We start from the raw sequence: 23,405 nt of genomic DNA on the forward strand, positions 1-23,405 counted from the left end.
TTGATATAAGGCAAGTCTACTTACATTCTTCCTCCACCCCCAATTTTTTCTGTTTTTTCTTACATTTCATTTTTCCTAGATGAATTTTAGGTGGAATGTAAGTCATCCCTGCCCCCCATATTAAAAAGGTTCTGTTAGGATTCTTATTGAAATGTCATTGAATTCACAGTTATTTCTGGAAATTTTAATACATTCCCAATATTGTGTTCCCATTCAGAAACATGGCGTATCGTTTGTTACATTAAGTCAGGTTATATGTTGGGCCCTTCGGGGAAATTGTACAGTTTCTTCATATGACTTGCCCATTTTGTGTTTGTGTTACAGAATTTTCTGCTCTGATTTTTCTTCAACTTGGTCCTATCTACTTACTGTTTTTTTTTTAATTCCTCAAAATTTTTGCTCCGCTAATTATTTCCCTTCCTGTTTTCATTGTTGTGTATATATTCTTTTCTCCCTTTTTTTGTATCTTTTCTTTCATTTCAGTAATGTTGAAAAGGAGAGATAAATGTGTATGCTCATTCTAACATGTAGAACCTAAAGTGTACACGTGACTTTTTAAAGTACTTTTAAATAAATCTAATTTATTTCCTAGTTTTCTTTCAGAAATATTATTAAAATGTGCTTAAAGAAAACAAAACTGAGACATATACCTATTGACTTTTAAAATTTAAATTATAGTTTGAAAATGAAAACTGTGAATTAAAGTCTAAAATATTAATAATGAAAGAAACCATGGAGTCATTAGAGAACAAAGCAAAACTCCAAGCTCAAAAACTTAACCATGTGGCTGGTGACTCATCTCTTCAGAAAACAGAGATGAACTCACTTAGGTAAGTTTATTGAAAGTTTTGTTATTTCACCTCTGGGAATGAATTTGTGTTTATGTAAGGTCCGTTATGGTTGGCACTTTTGGCTGGCCTTGAAGCCTTTCCAGGAATCACCTGGAAAGCTTTTGAAAAGTCTGAATGTAGGGGCTGATCTCTGGAGGGTCTTATTCACCGAGTGACTCTGGGTAAGTTTTGAGTAGCTGCATTTTTAAAAACTTTCTTTCACAGATTGATACAATTGCGGGCAAGTTTTTGTACCTTCCTCTTTCAAAAATCCCCCTGGATCATTTGTACTCCATAGGGCCAGATTGCTGAAAATTGCACAATTTTTTGCTACCAATGTCATTGTCATTCTCTTTCCCCTTTCAAAGAAATGTAAAATCACAATATTCATACACAGAGTCTAAAAAAGTGATATATCTGAAAAATGATAAGACGGTCAGTATGGAAAAATCGGCTGTATCTACAGGTTGGAGTCAGATTATGGAGAATTGGTATGATAACCAAGAGTGTCTGGATTTTACCTTGTAAACATAGAGAACAAACAGATTTTTAACTAAGGGGGTGACGTGATGGCATACCTTTTAAAAAGTGAGCTGTGGCAGAAATAGAGAAAATGGATTTGTTGGAGTCTAAAGAGACTGATGGCAAACAATGGAGACCATGTGTCTGGACTGAAACCGGCAATGAACTTGGAGAACAGAGGCCTGATTTAGGAAACATTTGTTACACAAAATCAAAAGGATTTGGATGACTTACATGGAAATGAGAAAAGGATACTATTGTAGTATGCAGTATGCAGACAGTAATGCAGATCAGAAAGGATTGTAGTAAGGATGATTAGAAGAAAAGATTGATAAAACTGAAAGTGTTAGTGAACAGAATAGATATATCAGAAAATGGAGTTGGTGAAATAAAAAACAAACTCAAGAAATTCACTTAAAATTTAGAACTCAGAGGGATAAAAAGGAATGAGTGAAAAAAGATGGTTCTAATATACAAACACTGAAAATTGCAAAAATATAGCAAATAAATAGAATTGAGATCAAAGGAATAAGTAGGAAAAGAAAGGCCTGAAATTATATTCACAAAGTGTCCCTGATTCTCAAACAAACTGAATGAAATAAGACCAATAGGTAGATGTGTCTGTTTAAGGAATATTGTATTAGAGATTCATGTAGGGCATCTTTGATTTTTGCTCTTTTGCTGCTCTGAATACAAGTCTTGATTAGTTAGTTAGACTTTAGGAAGAACTAAAAGTAGAAGCTGCTTTTCTTCCCCCCCCCCGCCCCCCCGTTTTTTTCCAAGTGCTACTTACATCCTATGAAGGAGAGCTGAGTGGACCAGCCTCTTCTTTTGGTACATGTCTATATTTGTCTCCAAAGTACAGGTACCGTGGTGGATTTCTGTCACACAGAGTTACCAATCTATCCTTTTCTGTCCAGCAGCTGAGTGGATCTGGCACTTAATCCATTTTGGATTTTCTTTCAGACTGTAGCCACAACTCTCCTCTCCGTTCCTCGCAGGAGGCCCTTTACAGTCTTAGGCTCTTACGGCAGAACTTTCAGGCCCTCTCTTGGGTACCCTAGCCTACAGCTCCTTTGGTGTTTTCTTTGTTTTACCAGTACCCTTTTCTCTTCTGAGCACATTCTCTTACTTCTCTCATGTAGGGGTAATTCAATCGCTGTATTATAGGAAGAGATTGTGAGGAGTTTCTACTTTATATAACCTAGGAAAATTGCACGATTACATAACAGTTTTGCTCTGACAGAAAAATCTGACCTGGGTTGCCTCTGAGGAAAGTGCCAATCATGTTCTCCATATCAGTACACATTGGTAGAATCATGAGTTCAAGCCGTTAAGTCCAAATCCAAAGCTAAACTCAACAGAAACAATAACAACAAGCACTCTGTGGAAGCAAAGCCACATCATTTAAACCTCGTGCCACTTTCTATATGGTTAATAGGGATCTTACTGCCCCCTTAACACATCAAGTTCTCTTTCCTTTGACATGAAAACATTTTAAGAAGCTGATACTCAAATAGATGAATCATATGTTCCTTTCCATCTACCTGGTGGACTCATCTTCTTGTTCCCTTCCTGAGTCAGGCAATTTTCACCAAATTTCAGTGCCACCAAACAGTCTCTTTCCTTTTCAGGACAGACTGTTTTGTTCTGTTTCTTCTTACCAAACAGACTATGTCAAGCATACTCTCTAATTGTCCAAACAGAGGATCTGTGGTCTGGCCTCTTGGTGTAGTACCAGAGGACATAATGCAAAATCCCACTTTATAACCGCCCATTAAAGTTAAACAAATGACTGTTATCTCCCTTGAATTTTAGCATTTAATAAAACTTGGCATTTTATGCCCAAATCAAAACTTTATAACAAAAATGCTATAAAGCAACTTCGCTCTACCCAAGAAAGATTTTGTTAGCTCCTCAGAGCATGTTAGCCACCCTCTAGAGCCGAAATCAATGAACTTTTTCTGTAAACGGACAGAGAATGAGTAGTTCAGGCTGTGCGGGCCAGTCTCTGCCTCACTCACCCCTGCCTTTGTAGCACAAAAGCAGCTGTAGACATTATATAAATGCAGGAATATGGTTGTGATCCAGGATAATTTTAGGAACACTGAAATTGTAACTTCATATAATTTTCACATCACAAAATAGTAAATCTACTGAAAACTTTTTCAATCATTTAAACATGTAACAACCCTTCTTGGCTCTGAGGTTTTATAAAAACAGGTAGTAGGCTATAGTTTGCCAGCCCCTGCCTGAGGATAGTTTCCAGCCCAGTTAGATAACTAATTTTCTCAGCCCATAGTAAACAGCCTTAATCATCACAACTGCTAGCCATGAGGCTCTACACATTTAGATTCCTTCAGCTGAAAATACCCTCAGACTGTTTTCAGTTCGCCTTAGTCTTTAGTTACCTTCGAACCTTCTTCGAGGGTTATATACTTATCCAGGATTAGGTAAGTGTGTTAGCAGGTTTTCCTTGAAGGGTCCATAAACTCTAGAGTTAATATTATGGCAGTAAGTATCGGTTGTTACAGTAGGATTTAGGTACATTCAGAAAACTAAATATAACTTCTCCCTTGAGAAGTATTTGTTTGTTAGGAGAACTGAAAACCATTTTAGATGAGGAAAAGGCTCGTGATTCCTTAGGATGCCGAAGAACTGCCTTCTCGGCATGCCTAACATTTTTTCTACCAGGAAAGAGAGGAGCCAGGGTCCTAAGTGAGGACAGATGAGCACATGAGGTTGGACTTGAAAGAGCCACGGGAACTAGGGCCACCAGATGAAAATCATCTCTTTGCAGAAAGGTGAAAGAAAAGCCAGACCTGATCCCTTTTCTCCTCTCTGGCTCACCAAGAGGTGATACTTCATAGTAGCCTTTCTCAGCTAGTGGCGGGTCATAACTACAGACTCTTGGGGGCATCTAAAGTGAAACGGGGATACCATATCAACCTCTCTTTCCTTTATTACACCATTAAAATTACAAACCTACCCTTCTTAGATGGAGCTTCAGCTCCATTTTAGAGCTCGAACACCGTTTATGAATAAAGGACTCTTTAAGATGCTATCTTTGGGCTGGCCCGATGGCTCAGGCGGTTAGAGCTCCATGCTCCTAACTCCGAAGGCTGTCAGTTTGATTCCCACATGGGCCAGTGGGCTGTCAACTACAAGGTTGCCAGTTCCATTCCTTGAGTCCCGCAAGGGATGGTGGGCTCCACCCCTGCAACTAAGATTGAACACGGCACCTTGAGCTGAGCTGCCTCCCGGATGGCTCAGTTGGTTGGAGTGTGTCCTCTCAACCACAAGGTTGTCGGTTCGACTCCCGCAAGGGATGGTGGGCTGTGCCCCCTGCAACCAGAAAACGGCAACTGGACCTGGAGCTGAGCTGTGCCCTCCACAACTAAGACTGAAAGGACAACTTGAAGCTGAACGGCACCCTCCACAACTAAGATTGAAAGAATAATAACTTGACTTGGAAAAAAAAAAAAGGCCTGGAAGTACACACTGTTCCCCCAGTAAAGTCCTGTTTCCTTCCCCCCCAAAAAAAGATGCTGTCTTTATTTAAAAATGCACTCCCTTATGAAGAAAAGTGATTACTTTTGCCCCCTAAAATGAATGCAAACCTCCATGTAATATAATGTAGCTGAGGAATTTGAGGCTCAGAAAGAGAGATGGTTCTATCCAGCCACATGGATAGTAGAGAGCTAGAACTTTTATTCTAAGTGAAGTTTTATTGCTTCACTCTCTGGTGGGAAATCATCACTTCGCTTTGCTATGTTTATAGCACTTCCAAAGCAAAGAAATCGGTTCATTTTTCCTAAGAACTTAGTTATCAAAGGTTCTCAAAATTTCTTTTCCAAATAGCATGATGAACCAATGATATGATAGTCACTCAACTAATCTTCCCTATGAACTTTTCCCCTCAGTTCTGTCATTAAAAAGACCTTTACTTAGCAGCAATACTCCTGTCAGAAAAGTTATGTCCAAGGTCTGGTATAGAATCTCTGTTGTCCCTTTCCCTGTCTACACTGGAATATGATAAGGCAAAGCTATTTTTAGGACTCACCTTGCTCCTCCTTTATATATATAATCAATCAAGATGTTATTCTGCCTTCCTTTATCAACATTACGTTTATTAGGTATTAACCCTGCTTTTAAACTTTGATGTACAGATATCTTTATGTTTCTCCTTAGGATTTCAAGCACTGCCAACTATTCAGTGTACTTTTTTAGGGCCTCTGTGGGCCGTTCTGTTTTTGAAAGGATTCTGTATAGCTTACTGGCAGACGTTTTCCCTTCTGCATAGAGGATGCTGGTCTCCCTGTATTCTTCTTCTTAGTTATTGTTTCTATAAAATTGTAATAATAGTTCTAATTATGGAACTACTCTAGGAATAAGTGAGTTAATATATGTAAAGTATCAATACAATGGATATTAGCTTTCTTCTTTCTCTACTTCCTATAGTTGTATATCCCTAAGAGCAATAGGGTAGCTTTTAGGAACAGTTTAAATACAGTGTAGTCACCTGGACTCTCATAATTTTATAGAATAAAATTACTTGAACATAGATTCTTTCTGACTGGATTTTGTTTGGCTCTGCAGTTTTAAAGCAGTCTTTCTCAGCTTGACTTTCCTCCCTCCCTCTGGGTTCACTTGCTGTTAGAGCAGTCGAGGTCACGTCTTGGTCTTTCGGAACACCTCAGTATTGCCAGTAACACGTCTTCCTTTCTATGAGCTGTGCCATCTTACTAGTGGTTTCCGAGTCCAGGCCTCCTCCCCACCAGGCAGTTCCCAGCTACGCCACCCCTGGTATCTTCTTCCCCGTCTTATCCTAAAGGAAACCTGCAGGAGTTCCCAATAAATAGCCTCAGGTGAGAGCCATGTCTTTGCAGCAAGGCACAGCTAAGAACTCCTAGGTCAGGGCTAAAGTCATCCCACAGATTCTAGATGGCATGAGAGCAAATTCTTGTTACTTCTGAAAAATAATCTTACTGATTAGTAAGAGTATTCTGAAATTGTCTTTATTTTTGCTATATGTCCTTTATTTTGCTCCCTGAAAGCAATCTTTAGTCTTAAATCCTCATTGCACTACAATAAATGGCTACTTTTCCTGTTTACTATGACCTCCAGTTGACTCCCCACCAAAAACGTCAGAAAAGGAAGCAAAATTAAAAGCTACTGGTCTGGATGGTCGGGATTTATGGAGAATTCTTTGAAGTCCCAGATCATACTACAAAACAGGACTTTCTTTTTGTCTCCACTATTGGAAATAGATTTTAAGGTTGATATTAGGAAACTAAGAAGAGCTTTAAAACTACCAGAGAGCCTCTAGAAAAAAAGTACACAATTAATTTGATCTTTATACTTTTTAGGAAGATGGAACCATTTTGAAGAATGGTGGATGGCAAGAAATAATATATAATATAATGCCATTGATTATACTGGAAGAGCTTTAAAATAAGAAACTAAAGAAACTTTAAAAATAAATATATTTTTTAAGATCTCTCATTTTTAAAAAAATCATTTCTACCAGAGATAAAGAATACCATTTGTTTTTGTCCGCTGATGCTTTAGGATGGTAAATGAGCAGCTACAGCTGTCACTTGATGATTATCAGCATCAACTTTCCATAAAAAGAAGTGAACTTGAATCAGCCGAAGCACAAATTAAAATACTGGAGGAACAAATAGGTAGGTGTTTTTAAAATTTTGTTTTTGCTAATGCTCATTTACTTTGGCTACCAAACATTTATTTTCGTTTATAGGTAAACTACACCTTAAGATGACTTCACGGGATGAGGAAGCTCATGTAATGAAAAAGACCATTGGTGTTATTGATAAAGAAAAAGACTTTCTTCAGGAGACTGTAGATGAGAAAACAGAACTGATTGCAAACTTGCAAGGGAACCTAGCCAATAAAGTATGTGACTGTTCAATATCATTATCCGGCATCTGAACGGAAAAGATTATTATATTCTCTGTTCCGAATATGCAGTTTTTGTCACCCATGTGCAAGCTCCTAAGACTCAGGCCATATCTTCTAATATATTTAAATTTCATTTTATCTCAATAATCTGAATCTTCAAAAGTTCTATTTATAGAATGTAATTTTATCAGATGTGATTACAGCAAACTCAAGGAAACAATTCAGGTTCTTAGAGTGGGTAGAAACATGACAGTAGAAGTACAGTGGGACATGGAAATTTGTTTACTGATAGCTTTTGTTTGTAGCATAAGTTATATGAGTGGATTTGAACTATATAAATGTGATAAGTTGTATAAATTTAATTGACGTTTCTATATGAATTGTTTCAAATCTTGCGTATGCATATTTTTATAATTTCTATAGGAAAAAGCTATTGCTCAGATGAAGACAACAGTCTCGGAGTATGAATCTTCTCTCAAGTAAGTAGTCAATGAAATGACATCCAGCTTTTTTAGAAATTTCCAGTGAGTGCAGCTTTATTTAAGTAGTAACTGACAATAGGAAAATTTCCTTTTTTAGTATTTCTATTTTTGACAATAGCATCAGCATCATTTTCTTACTTTCCTGCATGAAAATGTTATTCTCCTTAGCTTTTTCCCCTCTTCTATCATCCACATCTAAACAGTTATGTCTTACTCATTATTCTTTTACAAGCCTATTGGCTCTTTATTTTATTGTGATTGTCCTATGCTGGCCCTAATTATTAAAACTTAGATTATTTTAGTTTTGAATTTATTCTACATCTAAACCTATCTTGAACACTGTTAAAAAAATTTTACATATTATTTCTAGTCTCTATTTCAAGACACAAGTCACAAATTACATTTATTTTGTATACCCTTATATATTATGTAATAATTGGGACTTAAGTATTAAATATTTGCCAATCGAATATATTACTATTCACCAAATGAATATCCGAACACTTGAGTCTTCTGTTTCTATTTGACTTTTGGAGTAATGAATTTATTTTGTGACTTTATTTGCTAATGATTGGTAAAGAGCTGAAATATCGACTTTACCTAATTAATCTGTGTCTTAATGCAGTATTTATAATTCCTTATATTCTTAGTGTACTTAATTCAGAGTACAATTTTCTTTTAAATGAACTAAATTTTCCAAAAAGCTTTTTTTGTTGTTGTTTTCTTATTTCCACATGACTCATATAACAGTCAGCTAAAGGAAACACTAGCTAATCGGGACCGTGAGATAAGCAGCCTCCGACGCCAGCTTGATGCAGCTCACAAAGAACTTGATGAAGTAGGAAGGTCTAAAGAAATATCTTTTAAAGAAAATAGAAGATTACAAGATGATCTGGCTACAATGGCAAGAGAAAACCAGGTATGAGCACAATGCATAAACTTTGATAGTTTTACAGTACACGATTTTGCAGTATATTCATTGTTTGCTAAAGCTCTGTGTTTTCTTTAAGGAGAATGGTGTTTATAAGGGTATTTAAAAATGTGGTTTAGAATGCTACTGTATATTACAGGGTGTCTAATGGTACAATTGTGGTCTCCTCACCATTTTGGTCTTTGTTGTAAGAAATCCTAAAGCCGGTAGCATGGTATTCCTTATGGCAGAAATTGTTGTCACCTAGTGGGTGAGGGCCTTGGCATCACTTCCAGGGCAAAGTTGCTGTATTATAAAGACCCATGATAGATTTAATTTTTCGTACTTAAAAACCTGCAGGTGGCTTAGAGATATACCTTTAAGTTAATGAATATTTTAGAATTGCAAATACTGAAGGGTATTGGTTTATTAAAGATTATACCAAAAAGCCTAATAATTTTCCTATTTTATGTATTTTGTTTTTCTCAATTACTTTTAACATTATTCAGTATAAAGCATCTTGCTGATACGAATTTTTAAAAATGTCAACCTTTGCGCATACTAGCCCTGAATATAAATGCCAGATACATGGTTAGGACTATTGTGGGAAATGTGTGGTAATATTAGGTTAAAAAGTTATCGATCAGGAAAAATATGTGAAAGTAACTCTTAGGAACGCTTTATTTTTGTTTTTTTCCCCTATGCTCTGTTACTCCCCAAATTCAAAAGCAGTTATTTGAATATATATAGAAGTCATTAGATGCTATGTTCATTTTAGGTTTGTCTTCAATTTTCTGATATAGGAAATCTCATTGGAACTGGAAGCAGCAGTGCAAGAAAAAGAAGAAATGAAGAGTAGAGTTCATAATTACATAACTGAGGTGTCACGATGGGAGAGCTTAATGGCTGCTAAGGTGAAAAAACATTGTTTGGGTTGGATTTAAGACTGGTTTTTTTTTGTTTTTTTTACTTCCTATATTTCTTTGTTAGATATTAACTTATGAGAGTAGAAATCTTACTACTGTCTTTTTATATAGCCCTGCAGACCTCACCTTGTATTGTATCTGCACAGATAGTTTATGCTTCCTAAATTAAAACAAAAATCCCAATGCATATATATGTTTATGACATGGGTATTCCAGTAAGGGAAAGTTACTAATTTAGAAACAATTTAATTATGTTTAAACCAGGAAAAAGAAAACCAAGATTTGTTGGATAGATTTCAGATGCTTCATAACCGGGCTGAAGACTGGGAGGTCAAAGCCCATCAAGCTGAGGGAAAAAGCAGCTCAGTCCGACTGGAACTTCTTTCTATTGACACGGAGAGGAGACACCTCCGTGAAAGAGTGGAGCTATTAGAAAAAGAAATTCAGGAGGTAATATATTTACTGTCTTGTGAAGCCATTATTTAGTAAAACGGAAAACATTCAAAGGTACTTTATTGAAGTGAGGGGTAAACATTGATAAAATCAAATTCAGTGGTAATTTTTTGTCATTCTGATAATTTGCCTAGGAACCTCCATTACTTTTTTTTTTATGATAGTAAAATTTACATAACATCAAATCATTTGATCCATTCTTAAGTGTACAGTTCTGTGGCAGTTACTACTATGTTCACGGTATTGTGCAGCTATCACCACCATCTATCTCCATAATTTTTTCATCTTCCCCAACTGAAACTCTGTACCCATTAAACACTAACTCCCTATTCTCTCTCCCCCAGCCCCTGGCAACCATCATTCTACTTTCTCATGATTGTGACTACTCTATGTACCTCATATAAGTGGAATCATATATGTATCTTTTTTGTGATCTGTTTATTTCACTTAGCCTTAAGGTTCACTTAATCTCGAGGTCAATCCATGTAGCATGAGTCAGAATTTCATTCTTTTTTAAGGCTGAATAATATTTCATTGTATGTATAAACCACAATTTGTTTATTTATTCATCTCCCAATAGACATTTGGTTTGTTTCCATCCTTGGCTATTGAGAATAATGCTGCTATGAATATGAGTGTACAATATCTATTCAAGTCCTTGATTTCAGTTCTTTAGGATATACCTAGAAATGGAATCTTGGATCATATGGTAAATTTATGCTTAATTTTTTAAGGAATTGCCATACAGTTTTCCACAAAGGCAGCACCATTTTATGTTCCCGCTAACAATGTAAGAGTTTCAATTTCTCCACATCCCTGCCAACACTTGTTATTTTATTTTATTTTTTTAACAATAGCCATCCCAGTGGGAGTGAACTGGTATCTCATTTTGGATTTGACTTGCATTTTCTTAATGATTAGTCATGTTGAGCATCGTTTTGTGTTTATTGGCCGTTTGTATATATTCTTTGCAGGAATGTCTATTCAAATTCTTTGCCCATTTTTTAATCAGGTTGGTTTTTTGTTACTGAGTTTTGGTAATTATTTGTATATTCTTGATGTTAATCCCTTCTGTGTATTGTAAATATTGTTTCCCATCCCATGACTTGCCTTTTCATTCAGTTTTATCCTGTGATGTGTAAAAGTTTTTAATTTTGATGAAGGCCAATTTATCTATTTTTGGTGTCGTATTCAAGAAATCATTGCCAAGTCCATTGTCATGAAGCTTTTCCCCTGTGTTCTAAGAGTTTTATAGGTTTTAGCTTTTATGTTGAGGTCTTGGATCCATTTTGAGTTAACTTTTGTATGTGATATAATGTAAGGATTCAACTTCATTCTTTTGCATGTGGATTTAAATAAGCTTTTATCATGAAGACAGTCTAATAAATCTCTTAGTAAAATTTTGAGTTCAGTGAAAATATAGGGACCCTAAATTATATTGATGAGAATTGTTGGCTGTCATTTGCATTTTTGTTTGGTTGGTGTAGTATTGTAATATTAATTTTTTTAGAAAGTATCTGTAGTGGGTAGAATTATGGCCCCTGAAGAGATATATTTATGTCCTATCCCCCAGTGCCTGTGAATAAGACCTTATCTGAAATACTGTCTCTGCAGATATAATCAAGTTTAAATGAGATCATACTAGATTGGGTGGACCCTAATCTAATAACCGGTGTCCTTATAAAAATGAGGGAGACTTAGACATAGAAAACACAGGGGAGAATGCCATATGAAGACAGAGTCAGAGCCTGGAGTGATATGTCTACAAAATCAAGAAATGCCAAGGATTGCCAGCAACCACCAGAAGATGGAAGAGAGGAAGCATAGAACAGATTCTCCCTAAGAACTTCCAGAAGAAGCCAACTATGTCGTCATCTAAGTTTCAGACTTGTAACCTCCAGACTTGTGAGGGAATAAATTTCTGTTGTTTTAAGCCACCCAGTAATTTGCAGTAATCTGTTAGAGCAGCCCTAGGAAACTAATACACTATCTCTATAAGCATTTTTTCTATTATGAGAAAGGGATGCTTTTCAACCTTCCAGAGTTCTCAGGAGAAACTATTCTTTAGTTCTTTTGTTCTTTGTCATTGTTCATGTTCTTATATGGTATATGAAATTGACTTTTACATATTTATATTTAGTGTTTTGGGGGGAATCTTGATTTAATTAATTCATTAATATTTGGAAAACCCAAATATTTACTTTTTTGTAACTGTTGACTTTTGTTAAACCTTCATACATAGTATCCGATTTTTAATGTTGATTCATTTCAGTAAAGCCTATTCAAATAATTGTAATTTTTAAGTATGGAATTCTTCTAAACTCAGAAGTAGAGTTTAAACCATAGTTTGTATTTAGCACTCACAATTTAAATTGTGAAAAATTTTAAGTGAATTATTCTAAGAAAAAATCTATCAGTATTTCAAACTTTGCTCACTATTTCAGTTATTGAAATCTTATAAAGTTATGCATTATTAAATTACATTTTAATTTAAATATGATTTCAGGTATTTAGTTTTAAAGCAAACTCAATTTTTGAAATTCAGAATTTAGCTAACGACAGTTGATGAATGATAAATATATATGTTGTTTTTTCTTGAAAAGGCATTATTATAACAAAGAATTTATAAAGGAAATAATGAACTTCAAAGATCTCATGCACAACACCCTAAAACAATTATTTCTATCTTTGCATCTTCTAAATCTATACATGAAGTACTTAGTTACCACGATTAATAATTATACACAATGAATTTTGCTAAGTATTAAATAGGCCATCTTTAATAACAGACAGCTTCTTAAGAGTATCTTAAAATATGCCAAAATTGGCGCTTATATTTTTATTAAGTGAGTTTATAGCTGCACAAATCAAGCCTTTAAAATTCTTGATTTACTTTAACTTTTTACCTGTTTCCTCTTTTATTTTCAGCACATAAATGCACATCATGCTTATGAATCTCAGATCTCCTCAATGACAAAGGCCATGTCTCGATTGGAAGAAGAGCTGAGGCATCAAGAGGATGAAAAAGCAGCAGTATTCAGTGACATGTCATCTCTTAGAGAACTTTGTATTAAGCTTGATTCAGGCAAAGATATTATGACCCAACAATTGAATTCCAAAAACCTTGAATTTGAGAAGGTAAGAACTTAAAAAATATTGTAGCACATTGTTTTATTGAGCCCTGTTCTAATTGTTTTGCTTTATCATTGACTATCCAATGTATTTGTTCCCCTTTGGAGTAGTATTTTTGACAACAGGATTTTGGCAACTATATTTGATTACTATATTCTTTGCCAAGATTTATTTGGCAAACATGGTGATGAAATTAGGTGTTGTTTGTTTTGGAGTTGATGAGTATGTAGAATATCAGTCTTCTAATTATCAAATAGGAAGGAGCATATCCCAATATATTCTTTCTCCGTTTAAAGGTAAGGCTTAAATGAAGGATTGAGCAGTTCATTACTTCCTAAGTGGAATATTTTTCCTGATAAAAATCTCAAGGCAGTTTAAGTCATACTAAATTTTAAAAATCTCCTTAGCTGGAGCTTTCCATTCCCAAACTGAAGCATTACTTTAAACAACCCAGTGTATGCTTTCAAACATAGGTGTTTTCATTTTCACTTGTTTAATAGTGTCTTTATTTTCAGGTACTGAGAAGCTCCAATACTGGCTTGACTATGTAGTCAGAGGACAGATTTAATAGACCAGGAGGACCTCCTCGCTGATAGGGTGGCCATATTTTAGGATTTTATGTTAATGACCCTCTCCTAATAAGGTAGTATGAAAGAAGACTATTTGAGGATTGGAATAGGTTTCATAGCCGAATAAGCCCTTACAAAAAAATAGCAAAGATTACTTTTCAAATAAGATATTTTTCTCATACTTAAAAAAGTGGTTCAAAATCTTTAACTGGCACGCAAAATGAGGGAACTGATGTATGTATAGCTCTATAGATAATTTTTCAAAGTCTAAAATTGTACTGAAGTAACCTTACTTTGTTTTTCTGCAGGTTGTGGCTGAATTAGAAAATGTAAAATCAGAATCAGAACTATTAAAAAAACAACTGGCAAGTGAGAAACATACAATTAAAAACCTTGAATTGTTGTTGGCTACAAATAGAGATAAAGAATTTCATTCTCATTTAACCTCCCATGAGAAGGATACAGAAATTCAGCTACTTAAAGACAAGTTAACCCTTTCGGAAAGCAAAGTGTAAGTGTTATAAATCAGTCTATGTGAGAGAAATAGCTTGTCAAAAATAATTTTTCAATATGAGTAAATTTTTATAGATTTATAGAATAAAACAAATGATTGAAAAATGACTGGAGGAACAAACAATAGATATATTCAATTTTTGCAGGAATAGGGGAATGGGAGCGTGAATGGTGGTATAAAACCAAAATATTTTATTTATGTGGCTGCTGTTTTTGGAAACTCACTTTGGGTTTAGTCCAAAAGAAACATCGTGTTTGGAGGTGTAGATTTGTGTATCTTCACCACAGAGGTGATTCCCATGGAAGTGAATTAATGAACTATAGAAAAATGCCTAAATTTGAGGAAGGAAGAGAAGTATCAGCAAAGGAGAGAGCATTTCAGGATGGGAGAATCGGCATGCTTCATCCTGGGGATTAAGAAAAAGTTTTGCAGTTTGATCTTCATAAGTGTGCTGATTGCCTTTTAGAGATTGATGATAGTGTTTTTTTAAGATGGAGACGTTTGGGTGTATTTGTTGGAAAAGAGGAGGAAACCCAGAGTAGATAGTACAAGTGGAATAATTAACTTGTAAAAGAAGTTAGAAATACTCCTTTTGAGGCTGGAGTAAAGAAAGAGCCAGTGAAAATACTTTGCATATTGATGTTACAATTCATGTCTTATTCAAATTTGTATCTTCAGCATTGCTACCGTGCCTAGCACATACTGGAGGCCGAGTAAATGTTTATTAAATAAATGAAATGAATGAAAACTTTCAGATAGAAACCACAGAAGTTTAAAAAATTATTGTTGAAAAGGCTTGATCTTCTGGGGTTTTTTTATCTTTAAGTATCACCTCCTTGTATTTCTTTCTTTTTTAAATTTTTATTAGTTTCAGGTGCACAAGACAAAGTAATACTTAGACATTTATCATTTATATCCCTCACACTATGTGGACCCCTCTCCCCCCATCATCCACTGTCCCTCTGACATCGCACAGAGCCATTACATTTCCACTGTCTCTATTCCCAATGCTGTACTCTGCTTCTTGTAAGTATGTACATACACACATACTCTCTCTCTCTCTCTCTCTCTCTCTCTCTCTCTCTCTCTCTCTCTCTCTCTCTCTCTCACACACACACACACACACACACACACACACACACACACACACACACAAAATTACAGTGGGCATTCATTATTGTTCAGCTTCAGGTGTACAGTGCAGTGATCAGGCATCTACATCATCCCTGAGGTGGTCTCCCAAATGGGACACGTGTCCATCGGATACCCTACAAAATCTTTACAACATTATTGATTATGTTCCCCAAATTAATTTTCAAAACCCCGTGGCCATCTTGTGGTTACTGACTGTTCCTTGTATTTCTTAATAACAGAAACAAGAATCCATACCCCTTGACTTTACAATAGAGAACATTTGTCATTTATTTCTTTAATTTTTCAAAATTTATTTTTAGAACTAGTCAAAGCCGGGAAAACACCATGCTTCGGGCTAAAGTGGCCCAATTACAAACAGATCATGATGCTCTGAAAAGGCAGATTTCAACTGAAAGATATGAACGGTAAGAACAATATTTAGCGTTGGACAGTGTTTTTATTTATTTCCTACCCTATTCCAAAAACGATTTAATGTGCTTACAAATAGGAAGCTTTTTTAGCATTAATGTGTAAAATAAATTTTTTCGGTAATTCTTCCTGTAAAGGGAAGTGTTGGGGAAGATAATATCCCTACAGTAAACAGAGTGTCAACTATTGTATAAATGTTTTCTGTAGCGTTCCTCAGGGCAAAATTAGGGCATTATTTCAAAGGCTAAAGTTAGGAAACAGAAACCTAGTAAGGATTCTCCAAGGGCCCAAGAAAATATGGTCCAGTAGGAAACTTTAAATACAAATCATCAAAAAAGGGATGCTTATGATTATAAGGGCAATTAGCAAATATGTACCACATACTATATACATATCATATGTGGTAATCCTACTAACAATCTATGATTACACCTATATTATAGGAAACTGAGGTCACACAAATAGTCAATAGCAGAGTCAAAACTGAAGTCCAGGCAGGTCTGTCTAATGTTAAAGCCTGTGCTCTTAACCTCTATAATATATTCTCCACAGCTTAGTTATATTCATACTCACTTATATTTCGGTTCATTTGCTTTATTATGTTGAATATTTTAATCCCCAAGTGTTACAAACAGAAATGAGACTTGCTTTAAGAATTAAAGTTGCAGTCTAATTTGCAAATCACTTGTCAAGTTACTTTTCTTCCATTACTCTTTCCTACTATACCAATATATAGACATTTCTGAGATTTCATTCTCAAATAGCAGTCAACTTGCTTATTAGATCAATTTTTGAGTTCTCTTATTCTTATCTGTTGTCATAAAAACTTGTGAGTGATGTGCTATTTAATGTATAGATGGAATTTGCTAGGAATTCATCATTTATGATTTCAGTGAGAGATTGTATGTGTCATGAAAGCCGTATTGTTAATCTCTTGGAATTTCAAAAGTCTAATTTCTGTGCTAAACTGTACATATGTAATGATTTCCATTTCTTTTAGTATATATGCTGCCGAAGCGAGCACATGATTTCCATTTCTTAATGATAACTTTAAACTCTTTGAATTCAAGGGTCCCAAATCAAGCTCCCCATTGCCCAAGAGATGCCCTTAATTTATCTCCTTGTTCCTTGCCCCAAAACCCAAGGAAACCTTAACCCACATGGCCATGTCTTTCCTTCTTTTTATCATCTAACGAGAGTGTGAATTCTTAAAGGGGCATTATCACCACCCCAGGGGACAAAATTAGTTCTTGGGGGAAGAGTGGCAAAAAATTACAGGTTTTTTTTTTACAAATGAGGTTCTTTTTTTACAATGATATGGGCCTTCAAAGGGCTACAGTATGTAAATAATGTACCTATGTGTTAAAATTTCATGGAGTCGGGGGTAACTTGGGAGGAAAATGTCTAAAAAAGTTTCTTTAGGGGAATAATAATGGGAAAAAGTTTGTGAAACACCCAACTAGATAAAAATTCTGGATACTGAAGAACTCAAGGCAGGAAAAGTCTATGCCAGAGAATGAACAGCCCACAAAGGAGGTGGCAGCAGAGTCCCCATGCTTTCTGGGGCAGATGCAGACGCACAGAAAGAAAGCATAAGAGAGAAGGCATTATTTCACTTCTGACATTTGGGAGTTTTGAGGCAGAAAGAAAGGGACGGCTAGATTTATGGACAAGAAGCGGTGGGAAAGGAAGGGGCAGAGGAGGGAACCATCCAACTTTGAAAATGTGTGTTCAGAAGGGCTTTGAACAATCTCTTATAATACATATCCTTTGATTGAAATATTTTATCCACTACTTAAAAATTATATAAGAACATAGGATTTAAATTTAGTAGAAACACTAGTTGAGTAAAAAATGTTTAATAATAACAGCACCTTATATTTCTGTACCACTGTTTGGTATAATCTCTTATTTGATCTTTATTGACAGAGAGCGAGCAATCCAAGAGATGCGTCGACATGGTCTTCCCACATCACCCCTTAGTTCTACTCTGAGGTCTCCTTTGCATTCTCCTGAACATATAAACTGAGAATTATCAGAAAGGTACGTATGTAACGCGAAGGACAAGCCAAACTAATCTGTGGTTATGAAAATTCAGAAAGTAGCTTTCTGTGTGCGGGGAGGGAAGATTGCCTGTAAAGGTGGTCAGGGGAACTTTCTGATGGCCTTTGGCCAGAATAATGAAATGTTCTGTTTATTGGTGGTGATGGTTACATAGTATATATGATTGTAAAAACTCACTGAACTGAACATTTGTGGTCCATGTATTTTATTGTTCATAGATTATATCTCAATTAAAACAAAACATTAAATGACAATGAGATATTACAGGGTAATACTTGATGAAGTGCCACATTCAAGGTACAAATAATAGATGGTGAAAGTGTGGACAAAGAACAGGAGTGCATGTGGCACAATAAACTGAATCTGATAGGAATGGCAGGTTGTTGGCGAATAATGAGGGAGAAAGGCATGGAAGGTAGAGTGGATATATGAATTACTGAATGTGAGGCTGAATTAGGGATTGTAGACTGTTCTGTAAATCTAGGGGAGCCATGAAACATCCTCTGTGTAGGATGAAGGGAGGGCTTCAAATGAAAGAACTGTTCCTGGCAGGTAAACTTCACAACTGCATTTGGGCCTTGTTGGGGAGGGCAGAAACCAGAGGCAGGAAGACCAGACATGTGAAATGAACAATATAATCAGTTCAGGATCAGTATAATAATATTGAAAGCTAGGACGGAAGTTAAAAAATAATTCATAATATACATATAGAAAAGTACCATGTCATTTTACACAGCTCAGTGAATTTTCACAAATTGAACACACACACCTATGTAACCTGCACCCCGATCAAGAAACAAAACATTTCCTCTCTTGGGCTCTCTTCTGGTCATAGCCCTGCTGTAAAAGTAACTATCCTGTATTAAAAGCATCGGTTTCTTTTGACTGTTTTTGGACATTTCATAAATGAAATCATACATTTCTGGCTACTTTTCCTCAACAATACATTTGTGAGATTCATCCGTACTGTTGTGTGTACTTGTAGATTGTTCAGTCTTGTTGCTGCGTGGTATTCCATCACGTGAACTCACCACAGTGCATTTACTCATTTTATCGTTGATGGGCGTTTGGTAATTTCCAGTTCAGGCTATTACAGATAGGGTTGATTCACATTCTAGTACCTGTATGTTGGTGAACAGATATGTGTGTATTTCTTTTGGGTCTACAGTTAGGAGTCAAATTGTTGGGTCACTGGACATACATGTTCAATGCTTGTCAGGTTACTGACAAGCTTGAGTAGATACGGCAGAACAGTTTCCACAGTGGTTGTAAAGAGCTAGGCCACATTTGACTGAGGAAGAGTCAAAGGATTTGTTGATTCACTGGAGAGGGGAATGAATGGAAAAGAAGCTTGTCAGACCCAGGGTTTGAAAGGTAAGTGACTGTAAAATACAGGCTCATTGACAGAAATAATAGTCGCTTATTCTAAAAATTATGTATTTTTTGCCTCTTTTAATAGATGTACATAGGAGATAATTAAGCATTTCCTTGATGACTCAAAATCCTCATTATGGACAGCAGTTATGTGCTATGCTTTAGCATACTTATGCCCGCAGGTTTTATTGGTGTTTGAAAGGCCTAGGTTTTTCACGATTCCTAATTGCTGTGCTTTTGTTTTTGTGTTTGTTTGTTTGTGTGAAATATTTATTTTCCTCTTTTACTTAGAGGACCACTTCTCAATGCGGGCTGCAATCACTGTTCTCACAACTTCTAATTGCTGCATTAATTTGAATGTGATTAGATGGAGGTTCATTTTCTCATTAAGAAGCCTTATAACTGTTGTGACATAAACATTTCTCATGCTCGATTCACAGCTGCATTTTAGATCAGGGTTGGCAAACTAGAGTCTGTGGGCCAAGTCCACCGCACTGCCTAGTTTTGTAAATTAAACTTTAGTAGAGCATAGTCACACCCATTTGTGTACATATTCTGAGAGACTGTTCTTCCTTCTTTTTTTCAATGTTTATTGGGGTGACAATGGTTAATAAAGTTAAATAGGTTTCAGGTATACAATTCTATAATACATCATCTGTATGTCACGTTGTGTGCTCACCACCCAGAGTCAGTCTCCTTCCATCACCATATATTTGATCCCATTTACCCTCATCTACCACCCTTTTTCCCCCTTACCCTCTAATAAACTATTGTGTGTCTATGAGTTTTTGTTTCTTCATTTGTTTGTCTTGTTCTTTTGTTGTTTTCAGTTTCATATATCAGTGAAATCATATGGTTCTCGACTTTTTCTGACTTATTTTGCTTAGCATTATACTCTCAAGATCCATCCATATTGTCGCAAATGGTACTATTTCATTGTTTCTTATGGCAGAATAGTATTCCATTGTGTATATATACCACAACTTCTTTATCCATTCATCTGTCGAAACACTTTGGTTGTTTCCATGTCTTGGCCACCATAACTAAAGCTGCAATGAACATTGGATCACATATGTCTTGATGGATAACTGTTTTCAGATTTTTTGGGTAGATACCCAGGAGAGGGATTTCTGGGTCATGGTAATTCTATTCTTAATTTTTTGAGGAATCTCCACACTGCCTTCCATAACGGCTGCACCAATCTGCATTCCCACCAACAGTGTTCCTTTTTCTCCACAGCCTCTCCAACACTTGTTACTATTTGTCTTGTTGATGATAGCCATTCTAACTGGTGTGAGGTGATATTTCATTGTGGTTTTTATTTGCATTTCTCTGATGATTAGTGATGTTGAGCATTTTTTCATATGTCTATTGGCCATTTGTAGGTCCTCTTTGGAGAAATGTCTATTCAAGTCCTCTGCCCATTTTTTAATTGGATTGTTCGATTTTTGTTGTTGAGTTGTATGAGTTCCTTATATATTTATCGGAGGCACTGTTTGCAAAAATCTTCTCCCATTCAGTTGGTTGCCTCTTTATTTTGTCAATGGTTTCTTTTGCTGTGCAGAAGCTTTTTAGTTTGATATAGTCCCATTTATTTATTTTAGCTTTTACTTCCCTTGTCTTTAGAGTCAAATTCATAAAATGCTCTTTGAACCCAAGGTCCAGAAGTTTAGTACCGTGTTTCCGCGAAAATAAGATCTACCCCGAAAATAAGCCCCAGTTAAGATAGCCAGACGGATGCATTTAGTATGTTATAACAATGTTCCTTCCAGAACAAGATGACATGACTATGTTTAAATAAATGTAGATTGTTGTACATGAAAAAATAAGGCATCCCCTGAAAATATGCCCTAATGTGTCTTTTGGAGCAAAAATTAATATAAGACCCAGTCTTATTTTGGGGAAAATACGGTGTAACACCCGGTCTTATTTATGGAGAAACACGGCACCTGTGTTTTCTTCTATGCAGTTTATTGTTTCAGGTCTTATGTTTAGGTCTTTGATCCATTTTGAGTTAATTTTGGTACATGGTGAGAGACTGCTTTTCTATGGAGGCAGAATTAAGTAGTTGTGACAGAGACCCTGTGGCCCACAAATGTAAAATATTTACCACCTGGCCTTTCACATCATGTAGCCTCTGGGAAATTCAGCAGTACCCCTGTGCGATAGTAAGAGTGAAAAAGCACATAATTCCTTCATTTTTGAAAAGCGGCCTGACTTTAGACACCCCCTGAAGACACCCCCGTGGAGACGCTCAGGGATCCCTAGACTGTACTTTAAACACCACTGATACAGAACACAGTGGATTCCATCAATCTCTAAAGCTGTGTTCAATTAGAAAACATGTTTTAATTGTGATAAAATATATGTAACACAGGCTTGGCTATCTTAACTGTTCCTAAGTGTACACCTCAGGGGCATTAAATTTTCAGTGTTATACAACCATTACCACTATTTCCAAAACTTTTTCATCACCCCAAACAGAAACCCTGTATCCATTAAGTGGTGACTCTCCAGTCCACTGACCTTACTTCCTTAGCCTCTGGTAACCCCTAATCTACTTTTCTGTCTCTATGAATTTGCCTGTTTAGGTTTTCATGTAAGTGAAGTCATACAGTATTTGTCCTTTTGAGTCTGGCTTATTTCACTTCAGATACTTTCAAGGTTCATCTATGTCGTAGCATGTATCAGAACTTCATTCTTTTTTATACCCGGATAGTATGCCCTTGTGTGTTTATACTACATTTTGTTTATCCATTCATCAGTTGATGGACATTTGGGTTGTTTTCACCTCTTAGCCATTGTGACTAATGCTGCTATGAACACTTGTGTGTAAGTATCTGTTTTAGTCCCTGTTTTCAAATTTTGTGGGAGTATCTAGGGGTAGAGTTGCTGGGTCATTTGGTGATTCTATGTTTAACTTCTTGGGGGTAATTCTATGTTTAACTTCTTGAGTATCAGCCAAACTTTTTCCACATAGCTGTACCATTTTATATTTTCACCAGCAGTGTAAGGGTTCTGATTTTCCAAATCCTTGTCAACACTTGTTATTTTCCATTTTTTAAATTATAGCCATCATAGTAGATGTGGATTAGAAACTTCTACAACCATTAGCAAATTCCCAGTGTATCCTAATGATGTTATTAATTGGTAACCCATTTCCATTCATATTTTCTAAATATTGTCATCAAAACTAATTTTAAGGGATTTCCCCAGAAGTACTCAGAAATGACTATGAAGTATTGATATGAAGTCATATTTACAGTGTCTTTCTAATAGTTAAAATATATAATCCAATTTTGTTTTTTACTCTTTTCTTATTGTATCTAACATATGCTCACTGAAAAAATATAAAATACAAAAGTATAAAGAAGGAACTCAAAATCAGATTTTTTACATTTTCTGTGGTAAAATATACATGATATTAAATTTATCATCTTAACCATTTTTAAGTGTACATTTTTCTGGCAGTTAGCACATTCACATTGTTCTGCACAAATGATTTCCACCATCCATCTTCAGAACTTTTTTATCTTTTCCTGCTGAAACTCTATACCCATTAAAACTAACTCCCCATTCTACCCCTGGCAACCACCATTACAATTTCTGTTTCTATGACTTTGACTGCTCTAGGTTCCTTATATAAATGGAATCATACAACATTTGTCCTTTTGTGACTGACTTATTTAACTTAGCATAATGTTTTTAGAGTTCATCCATGTTAGAGCATGTGTCAGAATTTCCTTCCATTTTGAGGCTAGATAACATTCCATTATATGTATATACCACATTTTGTTTATCCATTCATCCATTGATGGACACTTGGATTGCTATTATGAAAACGCTGCTATGAACATGGATGTACAAATCAAGATCACTTTTAGTGCTACAGCCGAGAGAAAATAACAATTAGCATGTTTGTATACTCCATTCTCGTATTTAATTTGTAATAAACATACACACACATGCATAGACATACATAATTCTAATAGAGATCATATTCAGAATAGTTTTTATGCTGTTTTTTGTTTTGTTTTATTCTTTGTGGGTTTTCCCCCTTAATATTTTTGTGTTCATTTATTCATATATTGAAAACATTTTTAAAAAATGCCATTTTATAATAGTGACCTAATGGTTTATTACA

The 23,405-nt window shown here is 35.6% G+C and overlaps 1 protein-coding gene across 2 annotated transcripts in view; it reads left to right on the forward strand.

Moving 5' to 3' along the window:
- The window catches only part of CEP135 (centrosomal protein 135), a 67,322-nt gene that overhangs the window by 41,572 nt on the left and 2,345 nt on the right, over nt 1–23,405 (forward strand). For both annotated transcript variants that reach the window (XM_081042987.1, XM_081042988.1), the window contains 11 exons: nt 679–830; nt 6,924–7,039; nt 7,114–7,268; nt 7,698–7,753; nt 8,507–8,675; nt 9,470–9,580; nt 9,857–10,042; nt 12,974–13,183; nt 14,055–14,257; nt 15,715–15,819; nt 17,753–17,866. In XM_081042987.1, the coding sequence (XP_080899113.1) occupies nt 679–830; nt 6,924–7,039; nt 7,114–7,268; nt 7,698–7,753; nt 8,507–8,675; nt 9,470–9,580; nt 9,857–10,042; nt 12,974–13,183; nt 14,055–14,257; nt 15,715–15,819; nt 17,753–17,852 (1,563 nt within the window). In that variant the 3' untranslated portion in view covers nt 17,853–17,866. The remainder of the gene's footprint in view (nt 1–678; nt 831–6,923; nt 7,040–7,113; nt 7,269–7,697; nt 7,754–8,506; nt 8,676–9,469; nt 9,581–9,856; nt 10,043–12,973; nt 13,184–14,054; nt 14,258–15,714; nt 15,820–17,752; nt 17,867–23,405) is intronic.

The sequence above is a fragment of the Rhinolophus hipposideros genome (assembly GCF_964194185.1).
Source record: "Rhinolophus hipposideros genome assembly, chromosome: 1".
NCBI classification, from domain to species: domain Eukaryota; kingdom Metazoa; phylum Chordata; class Mammalia; order Chiroptera; family Rhinolophidae; genus Rhinolophus; species Rhinolophus hipposideros.